Below are 18,673 nucleotides of genomic sequence, written 5' to 3' on the forward strand. Positions count from 1 at the left end.
GACCATCCTCGTAGAACACTCGTAGACTATGAGAATAATATGGATTGACAATTCCCTTAAATTTGATATCATGCCAATGTATCCAAACAAGTGACATTTTCAGAGTGGTTATTCGCATGCTCTTTTCTCCTGTTGTACTCCTTTTTCATTTGACGTCCAGCAAATAATGTTCAGAAGCAAAATCAATCCGAGATGCGGTACACGATTAAACTGATTTTATGGAATGATAATTCATTCAAGAAATTTTGCCAAAACCCTTCACTTTCAACTCAGCCCTCGCTTTTGGTCTTTTTTGTCATATTACGAATTGTCTAGTTTCTAAAAAAAATGTCAGTATTCGAAGTTTTACTACTATCATTGCCTATGCATAAAACATTCTTAGCCACTACGATTTTCTGCTAGTCGCTATCACTCTGCTGACACAACATTTACACGGCCATCGGTAGATTCAGAGGTCATTTCTAAGGCGGGATTGTCCAGGCCGTTGTCGATGTGACCGTTGTTATTGCTCACGTCCGCGGTTGAGAGGTACTTCTGTCCCATTTCGACGACGGAGAGCTTCTCTTCGTCTTCCGGAGCCTCGACGCCGAGAATGCTGTCGCAGCGTGATCGACAGAGGAAGTACCGCACCACGTAGTATACCAATGAGGCGACCGTGCCTTCTATTAGCGTGACGAGGACCGTGACCAGCGTGACTCGGGAGATGAGGTCCGCCTCGGGCTGCGGGTAGTACAGACCGACGATGGTGCGTCCGAGGAGCGCGTTCTGGATGCCCGTCTCTAGTGAGATGGTGATGGAGGTCCGAATGTCACGCCCGAAGATGCGGGCGAGGGACAGGCCGAAAAACGCCCCCAGTGTCGGTGTTACTATGGCAATTACCCATATCTTTTGGAAAGAAAGGCAGGCAGAGAAATAAGAAAGTGATCGAAGATATCGGAATGTTCAGTCTGTGACAATTATTTTGTATTCTTTTGAGGTTGACGCACTAAAGAAGGAGGATTTTTTAACTACTTGTGCTGTATGTTACAACAACGGAAAAAAACCCTTTTTTCTTTAAATCACAACCATACTTGGTTACATAAAACCTCTGAATGATAAGTATGACCTTTACACACGCTTAATTGTGATAATATCATATTTTGTCCTTCAGCGTTTCGCTTCGAATAGATCACTCCCATTTCTGTGAGGTATTGCCTTGCAAGAAATCTTTAAGTTCAAGTTGAGAATAGTAAGAAGACTGAAGTTGAAGAAACGGAAGAGTTTTAAAAAGTTTAATTCTACGCGAACAACAAATAAGAAGATTATGGCATTTCCATTTTGAGTATAATATCATGACGTATGCAAATAAGATAGGGCATTGGTGTAATCCCCCACAGCACTCCCGATTGGCTTGTTTATTTATTTTATTTTATGTATTTATTCTCCACTCATGGGATGGATTGCCCTGGTCAGCTAAAAGCTGATTTTCACAGGGGTCCATGTTACCAACGAAACCATTCACACAAATCCAACCCTACCAATTCTTTCACTGTAAATATGTACCATCGCTTAATCACAATAATGTCTCTGACGAGAAAACTTCCATCGGTTGGGGAAAAATGGTAGATACAAATACCACAACAAAATTTAGCTTCAGTCAACCTTTATATTTGACTTGCTCAGTGATCAATCCCAAATCATCATAATTTTAATCAGACAGCGAAGATTTAAAGGAATGATTCGGCTTGAGGCAGCCCACATGTAGTGGAGACAAAAGCTATAGCCAGTCAAATATAAAGATAGGTTAACGCTTATTTCTTTGTTGTGACATTCCAATGTTATCATACAGTTAATTTTGATGTGCAGGACATAATATCTTATTTCTCCGTCCTGAAGTCTTGTATATACAACAACAATATCAATAGCCAGATAAGGCAGTGAAATCATCACATCATCAAATCACATATTACATGTATTTTTACAATACTATATTTTTGAGAAAGCATGTAAAACATTAAATTTTCTATGGCTCTCAAATATATCAATATATTACAATTTACCTTGTTCTGTTTGTGCATGTGATTGTATATCCTCATTATCTTATTTTGATATAAATCTGGTGCGGACCTATAACATTATGACATCAAAGCCGTCAAAGAAATTATTGTGATGAGCAAAGTAATATGAGCAAAATAAATACACTCCTTTACCTCTACAGGAGATGTCGTAAAGGCGTAGAGATCGGCTGGTACGGCGAGTGAAATGGCGACAATAATGAGTAGAGCAGATATTGGTTTCATCCCCTTCCCGCTGTAATCCTTGAACCTGGGCGGGGATAATAGACCGGAAGTTAGCTTCATTATTCCGTTTGATCTTTCGCATTGCTTGCGCTGTCGACCGTGTTTGGGTGTAAGTCATCTTTTAGGCGCCATCACACCATAACGCTGTTTTTGCACGCCATATTGTGAAGAGTTGCATAACGAAAGAAACTATTTGCATGTATCTTTTTTTCTGTCTAGGTTTTCATACGACCGTAATTGTATGGATGAGTCATGATGTGGTATTACTACATAGCTTTTAATTGTCTGTGTGTTCTTGTTGTTCCTCTTTTAAGACGGTTATAGGGAACGTCTGGCCATGTATCTCAAACTAAGTCTAGTATAGTAGCGGGCGCAACCAGAGAGCACATGTCCATTTAGTTCACACCTCTGAAATGATTAAGCAGGTCATAATTCCCTGTTTATGATTATATAGTTTCGTGTTAAGTTTTAAGAGAACAGATGTTGACTTATTTGAGGTTCGATATTTCTTAGGTATTTCAGACATAATGATAAAGGATACACAAGAAGATGATAAGCAGGCCTATTGATCAAATATGTGTCACTCCAAGAAGTAATAAGAAGCCCTCCAAACGGGGCCGTTACAAAGCACATCGGATCACGGGACCAAGCGGATCTTGCCTTTTTTTTTCTCGTTGTTTCTGTTTCTCATAAAAGCATTACAATTTGATACATGTTTCTTTCATTTCATGCTCAGTCAATAATCTACGGAAATACTGTATTGTATAGGTCATTTATGCCAACGTAGAATCCCCGACTCCTTGTGTGACAAGGATTATGTTGACAGAGGAACTCAAGATGAATGCTTTTGTGCGTTTATGTCACAATATGATTTCATCTTACTCTGCATAATATATATAAATGCTTTGTGATTACGCATAAGCATATAGAATCAATACTAAAATACTCAGTATAAAGTCATTCAATTCAATCTGGCGGCCGATTTGAGACCTCTTTTCTGTATCATCGATGCTTGTCATGGATCTTTAAATCTTTAAACTATGAATGCTTTTGTGTGTCATGTCATATTATATAATCTTACTCTGCATAATGTATAAAGACACTAGACGCATAATCACACAGAATCAATATTCTAATACTCAGTATATTATGTCATTCAGTTCAATCTTGCGGCCGATTTTGGACTTCTTTTCTGTATCATCGATGCTTGTCATGGATCTTTTAATCTGTAAATTATGTCCTCTGCTCTGTCGTATTTCTTATGGTTCAATTTGATTTGCAGTTGCACTGCTAGTGTAAAGGCCTAGACCATAAAATCTGTGTAAGTGGTAGACCTAATAGGGAAAGGAGCTAGGGGTGTAGTGTGTTTGATGGCTGAAAAACAATGTGCATTGTGCATTGTAAATGTGCATTCAAACGTTGTAACAATAGAGCAAATATGACCATGACCTTTGTTATTTACACCTCTGACATATAGTGAAATACTCAACATTATCATGGCTTGAACAGCTGTTGAAGTTTGAGCTAACGACGAGACGTTTCTACTCTATAAAAGCACAATCAGAGCATGAGGCCACGCGCTATGTGGAAAGGTATGCGCAACAGAAAAAAAAATCCAAATACAACCAAACTCAAGGTAAAATTAATTAGAGAAACATTTGCAAGCCAAGAAATATCAAACTTCTGTCGAACTTCCATTAAACGTGTATCCTTGTTATTGTCTTTGTCTATGTCTTTTATACATGTTCGATAATATTTTCGAAATTTAGTGGTTATCATGATGATGAGGAAGATAATAATATAGTGATGAGAAGAATGACGATAATGATAAAATGTTACTTCTAGAGTAGAGATAGGGAGCAAGTCCTCGGAGTGAAACCGCAATCAGCTTCTTTTTTTTTTTCATTCAATTAAAGACACTTTGACATAATGCTATAAAACTAGACAACTGACACCGGTAAACATTTAATCAAATTGCATGAATTACATGACATAATCATATACGATCGTTCCATGTAATTTCAGTGATTAATTTAATTTGAACGGGCCTCAGAATAGCTCTTTGGCCAAGTCGCCATGACGTCACTTAAAATAAGATGACGTCAAATTGAGATGTAGTAAATGACTGAAATGATTACCAGGAATACCATAGGAAGGATGTAATAGCCTTCCTGTTAGGATGTGAAGAAATATGTATGAAAAATATACTTGATGCATGAATAGAGTCTTTGTTTCCCTAGAAAATGAAACGTTATTTTTACAACATTTCTTGCGCATAAAACTCGGAGTGATTCAAAGAAGCATGTCATGTTGTTAATGGGTTTTTTTTGTCTGTTCTGTCATGTTTCTCCTGTCTGGCTTACGTATACTTTATTTGTGCATTTAAGAAAGTCTAAGTTTTTGCTACGATTGCATGGGTTGTCCATAGGATACTATAGTGCTGTTTTGTAATAGACCCTTCAGTTTGTTATTCTCAGAACATTGACAATGCAACAAATTTGGTCTGAAAGTATATACGTATGTATGCTTTCAATTCGTTATTAACGTGTCATTTTCATCTTACTGTCATCCAAAGTTTAGGATTATTTGTGATTGACCTATACTTTGTTCTATGGAAAATGAATTGAAAATGAATTGACTGGAAATATCATTTACAGTTGGGCACGACGGCAACACCTATCTTACGACTGCCTTACTAAATCGTCGTAACTATTTCGAAATGCAATTGCGCTTGAATGTTCTCACGATCATAACGATCGCAGTAAAGATCCTTCATTCATTGAAACGATTCCCTCCAAAATGTCTAACTCTAATTTGAGCGAAAATAATGTACTAGATGATAGAAACTGGGAATTCTAATGAAATATAAGATAACAACAACGAAAGGGGTTGAAAAACAAAGAAGAAATATCCACTTACTTTGGATATTTATACGATATTCCTATCCCGAGAAAGCACGGTATGATCAGGAGGATGAGCTGAATCGCCAAGTCTTGGTACGGAGTACTCAGGCGAGAGTTTTCGTCCGTGAACGGCGTGGAGTAGATGAAGAGGTTGAGCGGCATCATTCCCAGGGCGATGATGGAGGAGAAGAACGTCATCGTCACGCTCAGGATGAAATCGACGTCGAGGAGGACGCTGAAGATGTTGCTGAGCCAGCCTCCAGGACAGGTGCCGACAAGCACGATGCCGATGGCTATGCTGGCATCATCGCCTGGGTGGGTAAAACAATCACAAAATCCGTCGTCACTGATGTCTGAAGAGTTGCTTGCGTGATATTTCTGCAACTAATGATAGCTGATGACAAGTTCTTACTGCTGATGGGTTTAACTTGTGAAAAGTGCCTGGTATTCGAAGACAAGTATCTGACAATAATTATTTTTAAAGAATACCTAAATGAAGGAAAGTTGTATGCCTTTGGACAACTTCATATCGTGCTTCATATCGTGATGGTTATGTGATAATGCTTTTAAGATCTGGCACGATGGTCCTCAGGACATATTAGTTGTGCATCTGAACATTTTTGATGGACAAAGTAATTCATCATCATTATCATCATAACAATTTCTACTATTGCCATGATAATCATGACCAGTAATTTTAGTACCTTCTTCATTGGTGGCAAATGTCAGAACTAGCTGGGACTGTGGGAAGTAGGTGATGCTGCGATGATTATTAGTAACGGAATAAATACTCTTAATTATTATTTCTTGGAGATGACAGGAAGTATGTGTCATTGCTACTTTCATTGTCGTGGGTATGTTGAGTGTGTTTTCTTTTTCTCGCCAGCAGAATTATAATACTGTTATTATAATATGCTATTCAAAAACAATTATCCGAGCACACCCGCCATAAACACACACACACGCACACATACACATACGCTTTAGTTGTCATAGTACACTGTATAGATGCTGCTTGTCACTCTATACCTGGCAACAGCCTTGCTATGAAGTAAGTCATTGCTGGCATCACGATGAACTGGGAAAAGATTCCAATGATGACGCCCCATGGTCTGCGCACTCGCTGCCAGATCGCTGGGACGTCCATGCTCCCGCCCATGGACAGGTAGCTGAGGACTACCCACGCCATCAGCACGTAGATGTAGATCGTCTGCAATATCACGGGCACTCGCTTGACCCCAATCGTCTGCGCACCAACTAGTAAGGGTGTGCTGACGTCCGGAGTCGTCCGGAACTCGATAAGGAGATCGCTGATGGAGATCGCCTTACCCAGCAAGGGCACCGTTATGTTGAACGGTTCAAAATCATCCGAGGTCTCGACCTGGTAATCTCGGTCGACAACCACCTCAAAGTAGCCATCGTTTTGTGCCGAAAAGGAGAGTCTGCCGTCCGTTTTCACATCGTTAACCAAAATCGTGACGTTGATCTCCTCGCCCTCGAATACGTACACAGTGTCTTCGAAGTAGGTGATATTTACCAACCCATCACTGTCACATTGCCCACGGGTCGTAGTTGGTAAAAGGGCGATCACGACTAGGAAGATTGTCACGATGGTAAAAGATAATCGAGTCGTCATGTCTGCCAAATTTTGCAACAGAACTGCCCTGCATTGAAATATGACAGAAAAAAAAAGAAATCTTGATCATATTCATCACTAACTCTTGTACCTATATAGCAATTATAAATGCCACGAATTAGAGCACAGTCAAACCTGTTTTAGCGGCCACCTGCCGTATGTGGCCCCTAAAAACAATTCCTTCCGAGAGGAAGACATGCTGGAAACCCCGTCTACAGCGGCCGCCAGTCAATAAGGGCCACTTTTTTCGTCTCCCTTGGATGACGCTATGGACAGGTTTGACTGTATTAATATGACAGACACCTTCTTTCTCAACATGATTGAATAAAACACTACCTATCTGTATGCTGGGGGGAGGGGGTATACCCAGATACGAGATATTTTAATCTCATACCAGAATGATTATGCTCAGCCATACATATAGCTTTCCATCACATATCTAATAGCCATCTAGACTTCATTTTCTTCACGTCGGGAATGAATTATCTGAAAGCATCGTATCTCAAAATATTATGGAAGGCAAATAACTTAGGATGATCATGAAGACATGGATACGTTGGAAGCGGTTCAAATGTTGCAAAATTGTTGACACCTTCAACACTAAAAACGAATTCCCTTGACTAAACAGACACCAATACTGTAATCTGTTACTGATAGTTACATGCATCATCACACTATCAAACAATATTCCTCGATACGAACATTTTACCATTAAAAGCAACACGAATGAAAGAAATGATACACATTTAAGGTGTCACATCACTGTACCTTTCAAGTAAATATTCTCATAAATGATGAGAACTCCAGGTGAAATTAGAGCACCAGAAACCACTTTTCGTCACCGAAATTGAACATTACTAGAAATATCGCCACGGAAACGCGACCTTTATTTGCCACTCGATTTCTCCGATGCAAAGAACTTGAGAGGATGTCAACTCCTAACTATGATTTGTCTCCAGAGTATAAGTTTCTCAGTTAAAGTTAATGTCGAATGGGAAAGCCGTATCTCACACAATATGACCGCCTTGGTGAAGTTTGCTCCTTTATATGATATTCATGGTAATAAGATTTGTCAGCTGTGTAGTTGATTTTTTTTTCTTGTTTACTCGAGAGATATTTTAGGTGGCTCTTAAAAGTGCTGAGTTTCTATGGCTTTGTCTTGTGGCAAGAAAAGTAAATAGGCGGCAAGATTAAATCTACTTTTATAGTGTCAATTCACTAAATATTGCATTCCTACTCTCCAACATACGAGCACAAATTTTGCGCGCGAGACAGAGACACAGGCACACACACACACACACACACACACACACACACACACTCACGCACGCACGAGTGCAAAAAAACCCCATAAAAAACATATTTCGATCACCTAGCAACATTGCAAAATCTCATTAAACTCAGCAATATGCCACCGTTATTTACCTAATCCGTTTCCTTTGGCCTTGCAATGTAGATGGGACACAAGAATTATTTTCCTTAAGTTTGTAGACGTTGCCTTTTTTTTTGGGGGGGGGGGTGTTGTTTCCTGGAGGAGAACAGTTTTCATGTCAAAATGTATACATTACTGATCGTCTTTTAGCAATTACTATTCTACTACTGTTTGCTTAAGAACGAAAGTTTTTCGGTGAACAACTTTTGTTGTTTTTTTTTTTAATCTGGAATGCTATAAACGATGGGACTAAACTACATATTATCTGACTGTTTCATCTGTTTTACTTCCCCATTTGTGCACATTAAATCATAATCATACCAAATCGAAAATGCGTTTTCATCAAAAAGGTATAGTCCTTAAAGAGTACATACTTAAACGGAAGTTTATATCATTACGTGTCTACAAGGTCCCCTTCATTTTCTATTGTATCTTAAGGAACAAGCGGAGGAGACCATCATCAACAGGTAGTCTGCTTGACTGGGATGACGGCCTCGGGGTGATATGATATCTTGTAATTCTGTCTCTCTCACTCACTCTTTTTAAACAGTAACCAAAAGACAAAAGATTCATTTGCTTTCATTCATAAATAAGATTATGAATGACGTGGTCCCGGAATGTAAGAAGATAATGTTCAAGAACAAGACATCGCCCTTCTCTCATCGTAATCAAAACGATTTACAGCTACCACAGTCTAAAACAAATTATTGTAAGAGATCATTCTCATACAGAGCTGCAGCAGCTTATAATGACACATCTGATTATTTTCGACAACTTTCCCCTTATCCTCTGCTTTTTAAAGTTCAGATTAAACAGAACCGAAATCCATTTCACATGATTTTTACAGTGTTGTTATGATTACTCCAAACCTATTAATAATCACGTAAAATATGCATTGGTTTTCACACGGATATAAAACAAGCAAAACAAAATTAACATGAAAAAACACTCACAATAAGAATTGATTGAAAAAGTATCATATGCATGGAAGAAAGAAATAAGAAGGGTTTTTGTGTTAAGTGACAAAATAACGGTACTTGAGTAAAATGTTGTTTCACAATAAGCTAAATTAGAAACGAATGCTAAATTTCGAACGTCATTACCATGATAACCACTGCAATATACCATTGATTCCCCCTCAATTTCCACCATAAAATCTTTTTAAGGAAAAATGAAATGAAATTAAATAAATTGAAAAACAAAAGTTAAGGAAAAAGAGAAGAAAATAGGGTGGAGGACTTCAAGCCCAATGGTCTAATCCAACACAGCCCTGGAGTTCAAAGTACGGACGTGATGAAGGGGCCATAAAGTGATAAAAGTTTATTTGATATTTAATAAACCAGGAGCTACTCCTCCGATAAGAAACGATCAACATGCAATCAATTTATGTCAGACTGCTATCGTTATGAAGAATTTGAGCGTGTCCATACAAAGAAATTAGGATACAATGTTCACAGAGTAACATCGTAATACTGAACCCGAATGAAAGAATATCTGCTGTTTTGTGTGAATGAGGACTGCACGATTATGTTTTGTCAAATTGTAGTTGTAAAATAAAGCTTTCAAAATTAGCAAATGAGCAAAATACAATACAGCAGAATCTCAATACACATAAAGATAAAGGCCATGTGTCCAATGCTTATGCCTGAAAGATATTGTGATGCATTTATGTAAACACTCAAACATCAAAGTAAACACACTTTCAAGAAATGATTGGATAAATGAAATCAACAACCATTGTGCTTGCGCATTGTGACAACAGCTATATATGAAACATTGATACACCACGAGCGTATATTTTTGGCATGGTGATTTGAAACAATGGAAAGTTCATCCGCACTATGTCATAGACTTCTAGAACACTTGAATCATAGATGAATTACAGTTAAAATCGAAAAGCGATGTAAACCCGAAATCTGAATAGCTATAGTATTCGCATCAAGACCATTTCATTCAATGATGACGCAATTTTATGATTGTTCCGTCAAGAATGACCTCTTATTTTTTTTTCACTATAGGTCATTAGTTCGGTAATATCGAAGGATCAGCTACCTGTTTTAGGTCGGCTCTTATTGTTTGACTATCGTATCATGTTATAACGATTTTCCTCTTCTATCAGATCCCCTGTTAGCGCAGGTCGATGACCCGATACTCCTATTTTTGCATCCGTGATATTCATATTCCAAACACCTTGAATATGTAAACACATTATTTCCTCCCAATTGCACAATCTATGTTCCTTGTGCCATTGCAACAAAGCCATTAGGCGCCGATTAGAGCGCATGCTTCCATCGAACAATGGGAATGGCGGGACTATTTTTGGTCTTTATTTCAAGCACCTGATGGAAAGACTGCTGGCGCCTGTTGCCATAAAACTGGGCGTTTTTACTCCAAACTGGTACCTTCTGCGCAGAAACGAGATTTAGAGCTCTCACCTTAAAGTCGTGACACGCCTAATTTGGTTGCCTATGCAACACAGGACTCTCTGGAATGGAGTTTAATAAGGCTGGTTCGGCGAACTATATTCATCGTGGATCAAAGTCCGGTAGTCAGCCTTGTGGAATGTGAGATGACTAAACCTGCCATGATACATCCATAAAGTTTATACGCAATTGACCACTCAAGTGGCAATGAGAAATACTAAAATCTTACCACATCCATGATTTCCATGGTATTTTATAACTAAGAAATATGAAGCTAAAAATTTATACCACAGCTGTTTTCGAATGAAGCTCCCAATGCATTTACAGGACAGGCAAGAGTTCAAATGTTGACTTCAATCCAACAAAATGTTGTTGATCATTTCAGATCAACGCAGTAATATTACAGTGTAATGAAATGGGTAACGAACCTTTCTCGCAGCTTAAACATTATGTCTGAATGGTTCATATCATGGCAAAAAACACGAACAAACAATCTATGCGTGAGTAAACGATTTAGCGCATTACCATAAGCTTGCACAACCTCCTACAAACTAATAATTAAAAACAACAACAACAACGACGGCAGCAGCAACAACAACCTGCAGTGTTTTTTTTCCTGCGTGATTATGTTAAAATATACTCAAAGGATACTGCTTTTTAATACAAAGTGACGAATGCTTTTCCGGTCGTGACCGCTGGGGCATAGTCCTTTGACACTTTGTAGCAAAAATCGGGAGTTGCACAACAGCAAGTATGTCTATTTTTCCCTCAGATCAAAATGTTATGATAGGTTTGAAAAAATTAAAGAAATACCTCTTAGGACAAACGTGTCCTACAACGCCTTATGACAACATACTCCTGGCGTTCGTTTTCACAGCTTTTACAACAAAATGTTGTGATAGTTTTTTTTTTTTGGAAAAGGTACCTCTGTGGACAAACATGTGCTACAACGCCTTACACCAAACTCCTGGCGTTCATTTTCACAGCTTTCTGAATAAATTTCCTCAAGCGGCGCCAGTGCAAGAAACGTGAAAATAGTATTGTGCGGTATATAATTTACGTTTATGATCATTTCTGCTTTGAATCTCGAAAAAGTCTCTTTTTGTTGGATTACTTTGACCGCTCTTGTTTTCACGAAAGGAGCATTTGAGGGAAGACTTTTGTTAGACATGAAGAACAAATATAATGGTAACACTTGTTAGAAAGATTATTGGCACCTAGATGTTGTCAAGAAAACTTGTAACACTCCAGGTACATCTGATCAAAGAGAAAACAGTCGATTGCATCGTTTTACTGAACAATTGGCTTATAGCTTTAAAAGCTCAGATTCCCAGTAAACCTGTGCATTTTACTTAATCTGAGCCCTTGATGTGTTTCGAAAATTAGTCCTTGGCCGGTTGCGCACCACAAGGTAGAGTTTCAAACACACAGTAAGTTCATTATTCGTTTGTCACTTTCTATTATTCGTGATTTCATCTCAAACAGAAAAGCACTTTTAGTCGTATATAATTACGTAAATGAAGTTTTACTGTAAAAACGTTTATGATCTTGTGAAATTTGTGTGTATTATTGATGAAATTGTCATATCGTGAAATGGAGTATAATGACATGTGGAAATCTTTACATCCCGTGCTGAAGGGCTCAATGTCACAATAATGATAAACTGCTGTATGTATTTTATAAAGTCACTATTGTTTCTTTATGTAATGTTAACATGTTATGTCCTTCAGTGTTTATCACTTGTTTAATATCTCGTCACAGTATATGCTGCTTCATTAGGTGTTCAGCTCTTTTACCTATTTTGAATCATATTGTATTATAATTATCTTGATTTGTAAAATTATTTTATTTTTGTTATGTTTTGCATAACAATCATGTAATATCAAGTCCTACAATGTATGCGCTGACTGGGAATTTTCGTTAAGCACATGTCTTTCAAAGTTTTATATTTGACTATGATAGCGTATACTAATATCATAGTTATGTATACGCAGCGTATAAATACAAGATGGAATCTTTACTATGAGTTCTTTATTCTCTGAAATTTTATCTAGGTCACTATAGGCTAATGAGAGCTTAACACAATGGTGCCATTGGAAAACAGTATCCTTGAAGCTATACTGATCCATTTGCTAGTGTTTGGGGGAGGTGTCCATGCACAGAGCGGTGCAGCAAGTGCTGTTAACATCTCCTACGTTGAAGACACTGTCTATGTCTTCGAAGGGCACGAAGCCAACGTGACGGTAACCGTTCACGGCATCATAGAAGACGGCGTTCTAACTTTCCGGTCATCGAGCGTCAGTGATTTCATTCTGAAGGAAACTAACATCATCATTCCCTTGTCACGGAGCGATGATTTCCCCATGAACGTGACGGTTACGATCGAGGGCAAGTTCATTTCGCTGTCGACTCTCAAAGTCCTGTTCGACGTCGATGGCGAGGGGCGAGCCGTGGTGGTAGGCTGGCAGAAGATCGGCGTGAAGCGTGTGCCGACGCTCATCCGACAGATCTATGTCTACGTGCTGCTGATCTGGCTCATTCTGAGCTACCTCTCGATGGGAGGAGGCATGGAGGTCGGCGACATTTGGCGGCGAGTTCGTCGTCCGTGGGGAATACTAATCGGGCTCGTCTGCCAGTTCGTCATTATGCCGGCATCGACTTTCGTCATCGCTCTCCTTCTCGCAAGTACGTATCAGGCACACCAGCAAAAGAAGTCACATAATTTTACGAAAGCAATGAGAAATGTTACGTTGTCATGGTAATATGATCATTAAAGAGTTTTATTTGATGATAATTGAGATTATTTGAAATACAGAATTATATCCCGAGCAATAGGTAAACTGCACATTGCCAATTTCACGATGATATATCATATATATATATATATATATATATATATATATAACTATATATCATATATATATATATATATATATATATATATATAACTATTTTATAATGGAGCTCATAGTGTACATAACTTGATCTTTTGATAGATTAACAATAAGTGTGTTGTACTACCCACGATATGCGTTGCGTGACAATGTAGATTTTTTTTTCCCGCACGGGGGGAGCCTGTTTAGTTTCCAGTTTAATCAATTCAGCAATATCAGCACAATCTCTTATCAATGATAATCATATTGAATTCTGTTTGTTTATGGTACTGATAACTCTATTGTTTGTCTATTGGATTGAAATTCATTTTTTTTTTTAGAAATGTACCCAAATAGTTGGTTGATCTGACCTGTAAGACCTGTAAAGATCTGTAAAGTAAATCACATGAAACAAAATTATATCATTGAATGTACTTGTCATCGACTGTCGTACGATCTAACAATTATTACTAGTACGCGTCATCAGACAGTGAAATTTTTATGAAACAAGGTATAGGCCTACTTAGGAGTAATCTTATATACAAAGCTGTCTTCATCCTCTTCATTCCTGGCTGGGAAAATTCCCGACGATTTAAACAACAAAAACCCAGGAGATGATGCTCCAACAGCTCTTGGTATTGTGCTGGTGGGAACCAGCCCTGGTGGCTGGCTTAGCAACATATTCAGCGTCCTCCTCGACGTCGATCTCGTTCTCAGCATCACAATGACCTTTTGCTCCACCGTACTCGCCCTGGCCATGATGCCGCTGAACCTGTACATCTACGCGACTCCGTTCATCGCCGGCAGCTCCCGCCTGCAAACTCCTTTCAGGGACCTCGCCCAGCAGATCCTATACCTCGTCGTTCCCTGTTTCGTCGGCATGGCACTCTCTCACAAATTTCAAAAGTAAATATGAATTACTGTTAAACATCTGTAATTCATGTTACTGCCATGGACATTAAGTACTTAGTGTTTATGTATGTTTTAAAGAATCTTGTTTCGTAGAAAGCAACGACGCACTTCACCTTGAAACCGACTAGTATTCACATGAAGTGATTTTGTTTTTTTGCGTCATATTACACTGTTCCCTCGTTATCGAGGGAATGTCTTGGTTCTGTTATTCCTTAAAAGAGAATATGCCTTTTGTTATGTTCCTATCATGCGCCATTGCACCTACATTTGTAATTCATTTCCATGCTTTGATGAGTTTAATACTCTGTTTTTTCTCCTGTGTCAATATGTATTGTACTTTGATGAAATACATGAATAATTCAACTAAATGAAGGGGGAAATATATGAATAAGTAACAAACATTGAATGAACCCAGGAAAATATGTGCTTGAATTTACCGTTGATTTCATTATAAACCATGTTTACTGATAATGACAAGTGTAGACTGGCCATCGAATATACTGTGTTCAGAAGCATGCAGAGACTAACTACCAATTTGCTTTTCCTGATAATGGTATTCTGTGTCAAGGTCAACCATTTTCAGTGCATAATTATCACTTGTGTGTAAACACTAAATTTAATTTTCCGTGAAACATAGTAGAAGCAGAAAAACGTGGTAGAAAGAAGAAATATAGTTGAAAGATTAGTTTAAAGATTGATACGCCATGTAATTGTTCATTATTCTCTTCACCAAATGTTTATGAACTAATTTTTACAGATGATAAAGGGTGCAAGATAGGAGTTTTAAGCAATGCTTTCAAAAATGTAGAATTATCTTATTCTGTTTCATGCCCCTTTCAAATTTTAATTCCATCACTGATTTCAAATGAAGAAAATTTGATACAAATATTATTCAGACGAAAAAGGGATATCAAAATGTTTAAACAGTCCAAACAGGTAATTTAGGTGTGATATCCGTCGAGCGAGCATTTAGTGCAGTCTTTGCATGGCATGCGATGGTATTTTGACACACAGAGGCAGCCAAAGTGACATATTGCAAGTCGTATGCTTTTGAGGGGTTGTGGTATTCCTATGCTTAATTGTATTGATATACTATATCTGATGCCTTGATGAGATTATTTTGGTGTGATATCCTTTTGAGTAACAAGCCTTTACTTGGAATGTTAAGTATCATGATTCACCCATTAAATCCTCGTTGATGTGGAGCAAGGTAGTACTTTGAAGTAAAATACATACTTAAAAAATCAGGATTTGTTTTCAGGGAATCGTAAGAAACTGACTGTCTGTTCAAATTCATTTTGTCCTCTCTTTGAATTCGTCGTTTTAATCATTTCGTACGCCAGAGCTGCATCTTCTCCACAGCATATCTGGAAATATAACTTAAGTTTGTTTGTTTTTCATGTGTTTTGCAGATTCAAGAAGTTATCTCGACTGGTTATCAAACCAATTGCGATCCTGCTGATTATTATTGCGATTGGTCTTGCGGTGCCAAGCGACTTCTACGCTTTCGCCCGATCGCCGTTCAATGTAAGAAAACGTTTCTTGACGAATGGATGGTTAAAACAAAATATGTATTCTATTTACAATTCTATTTTCCTGCTAATTTGCCATTAAGGGATATCGCGAAATAGAAAATAGTTGACATGAACTATTTCGATCTTCCTTTGCAATACACCTCATGCAATGTTCGTAATCAAGGATGATGTTTGGTTCTGGAAACCCGAATATGATATCAAGCGTCATCAGAAAAATAAAGTTAAGTTATCCTTTTCTTTAACGATTAATATCAAAGCAGACATCTGCACATCATGCTCGGAGATTAACAAAACAACAACTTTTCCTACATCAAATCTATGCATTAAAGCCGCGTATCCATATAGCCTAGGTAAGTTTATGGGATTATTCTTCAACAAGTTGTCTGCTGTGTATAAAATTTCATCCATTTCATTTCATGCGATCGTAGTGTGCAAAACTTGCTCAATGATTATTCAAACATGCGTATATCTGGGCTCTACATCTTAGCAGGGGTCACTTAAAAATTGTGTCAGGCAATCAAATTTATCTTTTTGGTGGCTCGTTTGGGCAACTAAGATTTAAAATGGATCGTTACTTTTGCTTTTATTTCGGGCCACACCATATCTATTTCGGGCCACCAAAATTTCAGATTTAAAACTTTCATAGGCCCGAACGGACCACCAGTAAAGGAGTTGGGTGTCGAGCCCTGCCGGCATAAAATTACCTGAATATGATTGTTCTTACGGAGACTTATACACGAGACCTGCGGCTGTAGAAGCTTGATTTTACGCAGCCCCCATCATATTTCTCGCAATATGACCATAGCTCAACTCTAATGTATACAGACATTTGTGTTTATACTGAGACAAACTGTTGCATATTCCAGTGAAGTTTCATCTGATTCATGCCCTGTAAAATTTTCGTATGGTACAATCATATTTTTTTCTGTGCTATTTGTGAAAAATATGAAAATAAATTGAAATTGAAATTGAATTTGAATTTGATGGCTCGCCAAACAAATTTAAGTTTGTTTTGTTTATTTGCATTGCTTTCCCATCTTGTGACAGAACTGGATGGCGAGTATCGTTGTCCCCGGATTTGGAGCCTTCCTTGGCCTGTCAGTCTCCCGCATCTTCGGCCGAGACGTGCGAACCTCTGTCACCATCGCCCTCGAGACCGGCATCCAAAACGGACTTCTCGGCCTCACCATTGTAGCGCTCTTCTATCCGCAGCCCGAGGCGGACCTCCTGGCGCGCGTCATCCTCACCATCGCCCTGGTCACCATCTGCGAAGGGTCTGCCGCAGTCTTCATCTACTCCATCTTCAGGTAAAGTCATGTGAGCGATTTATTCCTTTTTCCTTATTCGTTTTTTTTTTTCTTTCAAGGCTGTCGTATCTTCGAGCTATATGCTTATTTGACGACAGTCTTCTGCATTCACATTCCCAATATATCATGTACCATAATTCAGTCAGATCATTTGTTTCATTGTCCTATGCAGCTCCCATTTTTTTCTTTTTCTTTTCTTCAGTCTATTAACAACCCACTGTATAATGCGTAAATTTCAGTTATGTTCGGATGTACACTGTATGCCTTGTAATTGTGTTGGAAAAAGACATGACTGTATATCATTTGTAATTTAATTATGTTCAATGCATAAGATTCCGAATAAAGTTCTTAAATTAGAAAAATATATGTATTATATATATATATATATGTTCATATTACTTATGTTAAGTACTTATGTTAATATTTCTTTACTTCCATGTATACATTGTGCGTATCCATGTTATTCATTATGTTGAGATAGAGAAAAAGAAACAAAAATGAACCTGTAACGTGGCAGAATGTGTTCACATGCAATGAGAAATCAAACAATTTATGTGGTTAGATTCCTTTTGTGGTAATCTATCTATTTTTTCATATCATTGTATTTAGATAACCCTTTGGGGCAAGATATTGCACTCAAGTAGATATCGTGTCTTTTTCATTATGGTATTGATATACTGACAAGGAACACTGTAAGAGACTTACTCATAAGGCGAGTTTCTTGGTAGCATAGAGACGGAACACGCACATTATATCCTCAACATCAACAGAAGATGTGAATATCATCTCTCCTATACAGGTACTGGCTGTGCCGTAAGAGGCTGGCGCAGATCTCTGCGGGAGGAGAAGAAGGCGTGAGAAAGGACGGGTGTGGCGGCAGCACCGCGGTGGAAGACGATGTCCTGCCTCGCAATGGCGCCACAAACGTAGCTTTCGAAATTTCTTAGACTCGGGGAAAACCGTCGAGAGTTTGCGAAAGCTCTAGAAAGATTCTTGAGGAGCAGAAATGGGATGTTAAAATATCCTGAAAGGATTTTCAACTCGTGTTTCAATGAACTGTACAATAAGTTATGGGGTGAAAACATATAGACGGAAATGCCTTTATCAAATGTAGACAAAAGAATAAGATTATCATTCAAACATTTCACACTGTCTGACTAAGTATTGATATCTCTACCATTCAGTTGTAAATCAGATCAGTTAACCATGATTTAAGATAAGACATTTAAACTGTTTCTTATAGAAATTGACATAATTAATCATATTATTCGCACTTGACCATTCCGGGCATTGTATTCATTCATGAATACACACATTTGTTGATAGATGGTTTTTATTTCTGTATTATCGGAAAAAAATTGTTATATATATTT

General features: G+C 38.1%; 2 protein-coding genes across 2 annotated transcripts; one reads left to right on the forward strand and one right to left on the reverse strand.

The window, feature by feature from the left end:
• Nucleotides 1-408: 408 nt before the first annotated feature.
• On the reverse strand, nucleotides 409-6,818 carry LOC139709680 (ileal sodium/bile acid cotransporter-like). The gene is made up of 4 exons (XM_071621637.1): nucleotides 6,212-6,818; nucleotides 5,199-5,493; nucleotides 2,190-2,304; nucleotides 409-885 (listed from the first exon to the last, which is right to left on the reverse strand). Exons 1-4 carry the CDS (start codon nucleotides 6,816-6,818, stop codon nucleotides 409-411), a joined length of 1,494 nt encoding a protein of 497 aa, XP_071477738.1.
• A 5,939-nt stretch (nucleotides 6,819-12,757) lies between these two features.
• On the forward strand, nucleotides 12,758-18,247 carry LOC139709681 (ileal sodium/bile acid cotransporter-like). The gene is made up of 5 exons (XM_071621638.1): nucleotides 12,758-13,358; nucleotides 14,158-14,452; nucleotides 15,871-15,985; nucleotides 17,041-17,300; nucleotides 18,100-18,247. Exons 1-5 carry the CDS (start codon nucleotides 12,758-12,760, stop codon nucleotides 18,245-18,247), a joined length of 1,419 nt encoding a protein of 472 aa, XP_071477739.1.
• The last annotated feature ends 426 nt before the right edge of the window (nucleotides 18,248-18,673 follow it).

Source organism: Diadema antillarum, unplaced genomic scaffold (genome assembly GCF_040938485.1).
Source record: "Diadema antillarum isolate AM-2024a unplaced genomic scaffold, OU_Dant_1.0 seq00001459_RagTag, whole genome shotgun sequence".
In the NCBI taxonomy this organism is placed as follows: domain Eukaryota; kingdom Metazoa; phylum Echinodermata; class Echinoidea; order Diadematoida; family Diadematidae; genus Diadema; species Diadema antillarum.